The sequence below is a fragment of the Nicotiana sylvestris genome, chromosome 2 (genome assembly GCF_000393655.2).
Source record: "Nicotiana sylvestris chromosome 2, ASM39365v2, whole genome shotgun sequence".
NCBI lineage: Eukaryota > Viridiplantae > Streptophyta > Magnoliopsida > Solanales > Solanaceae > Nicotiana > Nicotiana sylvestris.
Window position 1 is genome coordinate 139,336,667 of NC_091058.1, and position 11,570 is coordinate 139,348,236.

The window sequence follows — 11,570 nt, forward strand, 5'->3', positions numbered from 1 at the left end:
ACATTTTAAAAATAATAGTCCACCACTCACTTTTCTCCCTTGAAAGAAAATAATCCTGTGAAAGACGAAAATGAAAAACTAATCAATTTCAGCGTATTAAATCAACCTTAGTTTTAGGAGACTGGAGTTATCTATATTTGGAAGCCTTAGTTTGAACTGTACCATTTTTGTATTCCAGATTGAGTTCATTTATTCGAGATCAAATATTTTCATGGCACATAAGATTAAACTTTTAGGAGTTTATACTTTCCTAACTGTTTAAGTTGGAAGAGCCACAAAAATGGAGGTCAATGATTATATTCCGGGGTAATAAGCCAAGAAAACTGCAAGCACTGTCGGCCTATAATCATAATTTGATTATAAGTGAGTTCGTGTTATATACTATGGTAATTTTACGAATTTAATTCTTGTACCTAGTCAATATTTACTTTATTGTATCATCTTTATGTGGTATCTGTCTATTGTATAAATACATTCTTTTTTGAGAACTATAAGACATTCTTTACTAAAGGATGCAGGGTGACAAATGGATGGGTTGAGTTGAATTTGGGCGGGTCAAAATGGGTTGAGTCATTAAATGGGTCATTGCCCAACACAGTCTTAAGTATACTTGAGCTAAGATGGGTTGGGTCAAAATGGGTTAAACAATGGATCATAATCCAACCCGCCCAACTAGACCCATATTTTAGAATCATGCTCTATCTTGCATAAAAAAAGTCTTTTACCTTTTATACACCTATGTATGTTTCCTACTTTCTTAGCTTCCTCATAATTTATTCATTCTATGCACGACGATGGATTGTTATATATCTAATTTAGCTAAGAAACACATGGATTTATCTTATACTCAACTATTCATGAGCTTTTATAACTTTCTAGACTGGAGTTAAATCGTAAAAATAGAAATCAAAAACAAAACAAATTAGAACATGAAACCAATTAGCACAAATATCGAACGAATAAAAGAGAAATTCAAAGTATAAATATCTGAATATGTATATTTGAGGTTCAAATTTGCTTGCACAAGTAATATAGTACTAAATTTTAGATAAAATTTATAACTTCTAGTAACTTATATTTGCAATATTAATCGCATATATCTGACATTGATTTTGGAATAGTTAAACTTATAAATAAAATAAAAAATTAAACTCCGATTAAGTCTTAAATAAGGAGCCCAAAATCGAATATTAAAACCTTGATTCTCATTTTTAAATTTAGATAAATGACTAATGATGGGGCGACTACGTAAATTTCTAGAAAAGCTTTAAGTTGGGTTGAGATCCCTTTGTTTTGGGTGAGCGTCATGGGTTGTATTTGGATGAACTTCATGGGTCAGAATGAGCTATAAAAAATGATGGGCTAACTTGGACCCAGCCCAAATAAACCCATAAGCTAATGTCATTACCTAACCCATTAATCCCTAGACGGGTTGAATGTGTTTGGCCTCAAATTGCCACCCCTAGCCTCAATGCAACATCTACAATTCAAGCTTTAATGCTCCTTAATTTTGGTGGTATAATTAGTTCCAATTTATGTAATTTTGTTTACATCGATGTCTGAGTTAGGGGTGTCAATGGATATTTAAAAACCGACTAAACCGGCCGAACCGTACCGTACCGAATCGATTTTTATGTTTCTTTTAAGAAACCGCAGGTTTTTATATAAATCTATAACTGCACCGAAAATAAACCAAAAAAATACCGAACCGTACCCAATAAATTTTACATGTGGAAAATATATTTATCTAGTAAGTTCAAACATAATAATAATGCATTAAATTTTTCTTTGGGCCTTCGAATTATGAAAACTATTACAAGCCAATAAGTAATTAAGCTCAAAATACTAATTCCTAAATCCTATTATGCTACTTCTACTTAAACTAAATTATTTCAAGTATCTTTATTAGCAAGACACAAAGTAGTCTAGTGATAGTTGCAAACTACAATGTATTGAATATGTTTCCTTTCACTCGTGTGATTTATATTTTCTTTGCTTTTGCTTGGTTTCTTTTACGTTGTTGTAGAATAGTTGATGGATCTATACCAATATTATCAAAAGTGAAAAGCGCAAAAAAGCTCTAAGGTCCGTTGGGGCTAAAAGCGCAAATAAAGCATGAGCTTTAATGAAAAAAGGCGCAACTGGAGAAAAAGTAAAAATATGTATATGTAGTCCAAGACTAATAATTATAAGCATGAATAACAAATATATGGATAAAAAAATTGGAAAAAATTACGATAAAGTAAAATATCAATTGTTTAATGTCACCTTTTCATGATTACACTCATTGACAAGGAATAGTATGCCTTAGAGCCTTGATGTGATACTAAAGCGCCCACAAAGCGAGGCAAAGCACTCAACATGTTTTGAGCCTCGCTTAAGAGCTTAAGCGTTCCTTTGACAACACTGATCTATACTCTAGCCATCTTTCATTTTTTTTAATTCATCACCTTTTAAACAGTAAAAATATCTAGAGAGTTTTTTAAGTCCGTAAAATAATGTATGTTATTGCATTCTACTTCTATTGATGAACTTTACCTGACATTTAAAAAAATACCGAAAATTAACTGAATCGAACCGATACCGAGGAGAAACCGACGTGATTGAGACGGTTTCGAAAAGTCTAATTTTGGTTATATATAATAGAATAACCGAAAAATTGGTATAGTACAAATTTTATAAAATAACCGGTCAAACAGAACCATTGACACCCCTAGTCTGAGTACTTGTAAAATTATATTTTCTCCGTTTCAATTTATGTGAATTTATTTGAATGGACACGGAGTTTAAGAAAAATGAGACAACTTTTGAACTTGTGATGTAAAATGAGACACATATATTTTGTGTGGCTATAAATCATTCCATTAAGTTAAATCATTTCCAAATATGAAAAAGATTCATTGTTTTTGACATGAATTAAAAAAGAAATAGATTCACATAGATTGAAGCGGTGAGAGTATAACTTTTACTTTTCAATTGATAGAGAGAAATACATGTAGAAAAGAAAACCAACAAACAAATTTAAAATGGCAAACTTTTAACCGTTACTTCTCATGGTTCTGGCTATAACCGTGTGAGTTCACTAGTACAATTTGTCACTTTATTGATGTACAAAACGAGCAATAACGCTACATAGATAACAACATGACATCAACCACGAGAAGTATGATACGATGGTTAGGATCCTCGACCCTTAATTAGAGGTTTGAGTTTCATTCGAGCACTCCAAATCAAGTTTTCTTGATAGAAAGCGTTTTATCCCTTAGTGAGGCTATCTGGCAAGAACTTTGATTAGTTTGCAAGTGAACTTCTATACTGAATGCTTAAGGGGAAAAAAAGGAAGAAAAAAAACACCATGACAACACAATCCCATCAAAGGAGAAGCATTAACAACTAGAAGCCGTAGAAATATTCACAACTAATTAACTTTGATGGATTTTCATGTGTAAACGTTGTTGGGCATAGTTTACCAGTTTCTCCACTTCTTTTCTGTTATCAATAAAACCTGTATGGTCAGTATCAGCAGTTTTCATAACTTGACGAGCCTTCCATGAGCTGAACCATATGTGTAGACTCTGAAGTGCCTCTGTTAGTTCTTCGCGGCTAATACGCTTGTCATGATCCATGTCGAATTGCTTAATCCACACCTTGAATTCTTGCACTGACATATCCCTACTTGGCTGCTGCACTGGAAGCTCGAAACAACTCATTATTGCCATCTGTTCTCCTTTAGTTTGTTAGCCCTATAATGAAGAGCAAATTAAAGTTGCATAGACATTTACAAAATATACATGATGCCTTGTTCTTGTATGAAAGATAATCGTGGACTATCCTCTACTGGCTGTTAAATTTGCACAAACTTTTCAAGTGCTAGGGAATCAATCAACTATAAAATTTGATAGGCATCTTTTACTTTTGGACTTTTATTCAAGATAAGGGAATTCATGATGGAAACACCATCCTAATAATATGAATATCTTTTGATATTTTGTGTTTGAAATGATGCTGATTCTTACAACTTTATTCCAACTCCAATAATAGGGAGTAAATTAACAATGGAATCTTTCTAGAATACCTTTTTAAGTATGAACATTGATGCATGAACAGCATCTCACTTCAACAAAATGGTGCAACTTGATCTTAGAATCAAGTTCTACTTATCTTTCCTCTGTCTTTATGTGCAATTTCTCCATTGTTTTTTAAGTTTCCTATTTGACCAACTTTGAAGGGAGCCTTGACGTAACTGGTAAAGTTGTTGACATGTGACCAGGAGCTCACGGGTTCGAGCCATGAAAATAGCCTCTTGCAGAAATGCAAATAAGGCTGCTAGACCCTTTCACGAACCACGTGCATAACGGGAGTTCAGTGCACTGGGCTGCACCTTTCTATTTGACCCGCTTTATTCGCATTAGAAGGACATTAAGAATGTTATGGCTCCTGATTTCACTGTGTTTTTGGTTGCTAAGGCCAATAAACAGTGACAAACTAATTTACTGGCAGATTTGTTACTTAATTTTGCAAGTCAAGGGGATCACTTCTGGTTCAGAATAAGATCATAGTAATTTAAAATGATATTGCTACAATAGAACCTCTATATCTTTCTTGGGAGTTCTTTTTGAAATTCAACTAGCATAAGAACTTAAATATCAGTAAACAGGATATTTATTGCAAACAAAGCAAATGTGAAGAAAGTAAATCAATCTACACAGAGTGAATCGATCCCTGGACTCTAGACTAGTTTCATGGTGCGCGTCATCATGGTCACAAATTCGTCCATATCTATAAGTCCATCCCCATTGGCGTCAACACCTCTCACCATTTTCTTGCAATTCTCCAAGCTACATTTTTCTCCTAGCATTCGCTGAACCTGCAACAATTCGTCTGCACTAATTTTGCCATCACCATCCAAATCAAATGCCTTGAATGCGCTTTTAATATCAGTTGGATTCACACCACCTTCAAGATTCTGCACTCTCATGAACTCCTCAAAATTAATGAACCCATCCCCATCAGTATCTGCAGCCTGAAATGCATCGCCAACGTCATAAGTTTTCGTATTTTCTCCACTCTCATCATCTTCATGGCTGATTTGTATTCTTCTTTTGAGATCTTTCCATCTTTGTTGGTGTCAAATTTGTCAAACACCCTTTTCATTTCCTCCTCTTTTGGACGGAAATTAGGCAACGACATGGTTGGCGTTTTCTTTACCTTTGACAGGTTAAATGATGGGCTAGATTTGGACGATGACTTTCTAAAACTGTTGAAACGAAAATAGAGGAAACTTATAGTAGTATTCGACATTGTTAATAAGTTGAATTTTGTTGGTTTACTTTGATGTTACAACTTGTAGGCTTGTAGTGAAATGTGAATATATAACATTCAAGAAACCAAGATTTAACGGTATTGGTTGCAACTTAGCGCAAAGCTTGGGCATAGATTCTAAACCGAACCTAAAGGCATTCAAGAAACAAGAATAACACCATTGCTATTCCTTTCTTTCCTTGATGCCATTATCCACTAAACTTCCAAAATATCCTTCTTATCAGCCGGCCATAAAGTGCCTCATCTGTCTAATTGGGGATAGGCAAAAGATGCTTAGGAAAAAACGGTTTTAGTCCCGAAGGGACGGCCCAGTTGGGTTTGGAGGGCACTGTCCACACAGGCTGACGCAAGTTCGAACCACCTCAATGGCCCCTAGGTCTGAGCCACCTCAATTGTGTGGTTTGCGGGCTACTACATAGTGGGGGTATCTAGTGCGCATAGAGTGCTCACCCGAAGGACAGAGGTTGTGGCAGAGGTTGTAGCGGCTACGAGTTTTCCTAGGGTTCCAAAATAAAAAAGGTTTTAAGTTTTGTGGACTGACAGTTAATGAATTTTTTACACCATCAAGCAAAATTGATACAATAATAGGTAACTTTTTATATCAAGTCTGATATAGTAACCTGAAAAATAAATTGATAACTTACAACAAAAATAACATACTCAGTATTATCCCATAGCGTTGGATCTGGGGAGAGTGGTGTGTACGCAGACCTTACCCTATCTTGTGAGGATAGAGATGTTGTTTCCAATAAACCCTCGGCTCAAATTGATAACTTACTAAAAACCAATTAAATTGCACTGATAGTATAAAAGTTTTTTATACTGTCAGTTGCAAAACTTAAATCCAAAATGAATTCAGTCAATAGCTTCAACTTTAGCCAATACCTAGGGTTTTATGAGATTTTTCTCATATATCTTTTTGGCATTTAGAGACATGGGATTTATCAAGTTTATTCCTCCCATTTAGGTGCAGAAGAAATATTCAATTATCTTGTTTAATTCTCCAATCATGTGTAAAAGGGAGAGGAGATATGCCATTGCTTTCTTATTCGCCAAATTCTAAAACTTTGTTGTGACTTGTGACTGAGCCAAAAAAATGTTTTAGCATTACTTTCCAAGTCTTAAGTAGCTTATTTTTTGGAGGAGAAGGGGATGAGAAAATATTATTTCCCAATTCACTGTAAAATTTGCAGTTCAATCATATAAACAAAAAGTAAGAAGTAAATACAAAAGAAAAACAAAAAGCCTCAACAGGTGCAGAGATGTTCATCATTTGCCTTTAAACAAAGAGATACTATCTTATTTCAGCATTAAACTTTTAAGTTTATTATCATCCGGCAATTACAGTCTAAAACAAAGAGATGTTAGACACCTAAAGCTAGCCAGAGTATTTATTTTCAAAGTCTCCAGCAATTAACCTAGAGCTTCAGCACTACAACGGGATTGCTCAAGCCTTTTGTTTGAGGCGGAGCTTTCTCTGATCTGACAATTTTTTTGCCAACCTACAAACCCAAGAGAAACAGGAAAATCAGATTATTTGCAAATTAAAGATGATATTAATTAATGTGTACTTGTAAAAGGTGAACTTACTCAACGAGAGCCATTTCGTTGGTCCAATCGGCTTTTCCTACAGGTTTGCGCTTGTCTGAGATGGGTTCATAAAAACCAGTTTCGAAGTTGACGGAAGAAACAGGGCGCTTCAACAGGTCATTTGCTATATCCACCAAGTTGCTCAGATTTTCTTCTTTTGCATTGTCAGTCATTGTATCTTCATACTTCAACCCATCAATCTGATGATCAATAATGTTCCGATCCATTTCAGAAAGACAAACAGGAAATATTTGACAAAAGAATCTTGGAATGAATGACACGTTTTTGTATTTAAAAACTTTTAAACTTTAACCTACTGATTTCATCCTTGGTGACATGCTTTTATAGTTAGAACATGACATGCGTAAGATTACAAGTTCTAAGGTACTTTTGATAAGTGTCAAAAATCTGTCTTAAATTCATTATCTAATAAATACCATCGTATAAAATGGAAGAGACAGCAATACATTTTAGTACCTGAATCCTGAGGTAAGTATCATTTGAAGGAGTGCCATGTAGGAACATAGATGTATAAATATCAGCCATATCACTCAAGGCAGACTCAAAAACATCAATGAGGGGAGTGCTATCTCCTGGCCCCAAAAACCAATTGACCAATCCCCACGTCTTACCGTCATCAACGTCTAATTTTAGAACCCCTTTTGCTGATCCAGTGCCCAGTGAAAGTATAACAAATGTAACATCATCTATAGCTCTGTTACTTGATGATGAACTTCTCCACATCTCTTGTGTTGCTTCTCGTATTGCTAGCAAAGTCTTTGGTACAATTTTATTTGTCAATTAATAGTGATGTTGTAAAATGATCATATATGACTGTGTACACAATTGTAACTTACAGGGTTATTGGCCGCAACACCACCATCGACGGTGTTATATATTTTGGTACCTTTGGACGACTTAACTTCAAAATGATAAGGAGGAAGGTAATATGGTGCTGCAGATGTAGAGATGCAAACATCTGCTAGTAGACAATCCTTTGAATCGTCCCCTTTCGCCTGTATAATGTCAAGTGGTAAAATAAATCATCCATCATTAATGAAGAAAATTAAGCAGGGATAATTATAACCAAAAGAAAATTAAAATGACCTGTAAAGATGAAAAGATAACTGGCTGAAACTCATGAACATCAAAGGCAGGAATGACAACGTTAGTTAGTGTTTGGCTAAGCTTTCGATCTCCAATCATATTCTTGATTTTCCCACGCAAATACTCTCCATCATATTTAGGACGAAACAACATGGACTCGATCCAATCAACAATTTTTTCGGCACTATGGTATACAGGGCCAAGATATCTGTTGTAAAGGTCCTTAACCCAATTAACTACAGTATCCCAGCCGGGAATGCTAAACCTGCATGTAGAGGGCACACGATAAATAAGCAGAGTTTTAGACCTGGTTAAATTAATGCAAATTTGATGCATACCGGGGCTTTGCTTTATCTTGCGGGAATATATGTGGGCTCTCCTTCAGATAGAATTCAGTAATTTCATCTGCACGAAATAAAGGTCGATTCTTTTCATTTGGGGTAGTTAACATTGCGGTAACTAAACCTCCAGTGCTTGTCCCTGCTATGTAGTCAAAGTAGTCTGCGATCCTAGCATCACTTCCGTCAAGTTTCTGTGGAAAAATGTACATAACTCATACCATAATTATTTAGGGAATTTTGGAATATGTACGAGACATAAGTGTTAGGGATATAGTAGATATGCCCTAGATCCAATATCATATTTGATGATTTGAACATAATTTTGTGAACGTTATTTGATATAAAATATGTATGGCATTTGATATTCTTTTATCATTGTTATTAATTGCTTGATTAATTTGATAAGGTCCTTGATTAAATTTTGAGACTTGACATTGTGATGGAGATCATGATAATGAGAGTAAAGTTTCTTATAATTTAATCTAAATTTGTTCTTGATCGTAGGATTATTAATTTGGACATTAGTAATCCGGTTAGATCAATATTTATGTGATCGTCTTTATGGGATAAAGATTAGTTGATCTCATTAACTAAATTACATAGATAGATGATGCATATAGAGATATGATCATTGAACCGACTCATTGGATAATTCTTAATGGTTAGAATTACCATAAACTGTCAATAGGATATTCTCTTGAAGAATGTGATGTAAGATATTCCTTTGACATGAGATCGTCATAGTAATTGACAAGTTATTTATTGTGTTTTGATACCAGACACCTATGGCCCTAGGGCGATAGTTGAAAAGGATATTGGGTACGATTAAATGCTTGTAGAATTAGTGAATGATCAAGATGGAATCTGTCAACTCTTGGTAATGAGTTTAAGCTCCATGTTGTCATGAATTATAAACGATCAAATCAAGACCTTGGCCAGGGCAATTGAATGAAAGAAGAAATGAGTTTCTTAGGTCATTCGATGGTCGATTATATTTGACATGAACACATAGTTGATCGCCTATTAGGATTTGACAGTTGAACCATATCCTAGGGTGACTCAGAGCTATAAGGACGGAAGGAATTACTACATTATTCTTCTACTGGTTCTTGAGAGTAAATTGTATACTTCATTCTATCCGGTCGTTAAGGAGTGTTGCTAGACGCCACCCTTGATTAGTATATTGATGTGATCAATTTACTACCGGCTTAGTATTGAACCTATGGGGTCGCACACTAACGAGTGTTCTGATCTTTGCTAAAGGATTAATTATTTTATTATTTGATAATTAAATTAAAGAATTTAATTAGTCAAATATATTAAATTATTAGTCCAAATGAAATATTATTATATTCTTTGCTAGCACAGAGGATATAATTAATATTGTGAATAAATTGATTTTCTATTTGGAATAGTAAATTGAATTATATTTCTTGACTAACCATTGGATAAACTAATTATCATTATATATATATACATACATACATGCATGCATGCATGCATGCATACATACATACATACATACATACATACATACATACATACATACATACATACATACATACATACATACATACATACATACATACATACATACATACATACATACATACATACATACATACATACATACATACATACATACATACATACATACATACATACATACATACATACATACATACATACATACATACTATGTGGGCACAACAAGACAAAAGGAAAAGTTTGTCGTTGCTGCGTGCCTCGTTAATTGTCGCTAGGGATGAGATTTGTTTTCCATATGAAAATTGTGGAGAAGTCCAAATTTGGTCTTGTGCTACAGTAGGTCACCGCCTCAAAATTTCCTAAACCTTCTGGGAATGAATTATTAATTGGTACTATAATAAATACCTATTAGTCCTAAACATGAGGTGTGTGAAAAAAGCGTGTAAGTGTGCCGCAAAAAGTCAAGAACTATTCTTTATAAGAAAATTAGTTTTCTTCTTTTACTTTCGGGCTGAAACTTTGAGAAGAATTTCAGCATAGTAATTTTCGTTCAATTTGTTCACGGATTTCATTGATCATAGAGTTGATAGTAAGGATCGGCCTCGGTATGGATACGCATAGAGTCTTCGCACTATCAAAGAATTTGAAACGAGACTTTCTTCACCAGGTACGTCTTAGATCCGATCTATTGACATGTTAATAAATTTTTAAACACGAAAAGATCTGTCTAGGATTGTTATTGTCTTCCGCTGCGTGTTACGAACACCTATACGCAATCCTACAATAAGTTCATAATGTAAAGAATTTTTATACTATTAGACTAAATTAACCTACAAGGCAGCTAGCTTTCTGTATCAAGCCTGAGATCTGTTATAAATTAAAGTGTACAGGTAGACATATATTCTTTATAAGAAAGTACAGTATATATATATGTATGCGTGTTAACTAACCTGGAATTGGGATTCAAGAAAAGCAAGAATTGTACCGGGAATGATCCCTCTAACACCTCCACCATCAATGCTAAGAATAGTTATCACCTTTCCTTGGGATGATCTAGCCATGCTTGAATATCTCAGTTGTTTAAGCTTAGCAATCTGAGTTCTTAGTGCCTTTACAGTAGGAGTATTTATAGTGGCGGAGCAATGCAAAGTGTTTGCTTTACCTTACTTGAAATTCAGTTTGTCATCGAGATTAACGCAATTCTCGTGACGGGGGAAAGTATACAATGTTTTTGGTGCATGGATTACAAATGTGGTGATACTCTGCAAGTTGTCATGAAAAAATCAACACGTCGTACACAACGCCTATGCATTCAGAGGCAGATGCAACAATTGAAAGCCCGGGTTCGTCTGAATCCAAAATTTTCGATGCGGAGCATAAATTTATGTGTAAAAATTCATTGTAAGAAATAATAGATATGAACCATGACTTAAAAATATAATGACTTCGAACCAATATAATTTAAATTCTGGATCCGTCTCTCCTACGCATAATCTCCTCTAGTAAATGCCACTTCATTTCTCAGAGGCTTTATGTTTAATAAGTTCTAATTATCTTCTAATTTTTCTCATCTAATTGGCTATTAAAGAAGTAAATAAATGAGTCTATTCTTCTGGTATATATACCTTTTCCTTGTTCCTAGGGTGTGTTTGGTAGGATAGTTTCCATACAAAATACTTTGATTTTTTAATTTTATATTACTTGCTTTAACTAACATGCATC

At 34.4% G+C, this 11,570-nt stretch overlaps 2 protein-coding genes across 2 annotated transcripts; both read right to left on the bottom strand.

Annotated features, from left to right (window-relative positions):
* Positions 1-4,729: 4,729 nt before the first annotated feature.
* Positions 4,730-5,301, bottom strand: LOC104215078 (calmodulin-like protein 30). Its single transcript, XM_070166659.1, has 2 exons — positions 5,068-5,301; positions 4,730-5,023 (listed from the first exon to the last, which is right to left on the bottom strand). The coding sequence occupies exons 1-2, from the start codon at positions 5,299-5,301 to the stop codon at positions 4,730-4,732; spliced, it is 528 nt and encodes a 175-aa protein (XP_070022760.1).
* Positions 5,302-6,558: 1,257 nt separating this feature from the next.
* LOC104215077 (patatin-like protein 2) lies at positions 6,559-10,955 on the bottom strand. The gene is made up of 7 exons (XM_009764825.2): positions 10,799-10,955; positions 8,358-8,551; positions 8,020-8,284; positions 7,770-7,928; positions 7,390-7,689; positions 6,913-7,112; positions 6,559-6,824 (listed from the first exon to the last, which is right to left on the bottom strand). The coding sequence occupies exons 1-7, from the start codon at positions 10,907-10,909 to the stop codon at positions 6,770-6,772; spliced, it is 1,284 nt and encodes a 427-aa protein (XP_009763127.1). The 5' UTR covers positions 10,910-10,955; the 3' UTR covers positions 6,559-6,769.
* Between the last annotated feature and the right edge of the window lie 615 nt (positions 10,956-11,570).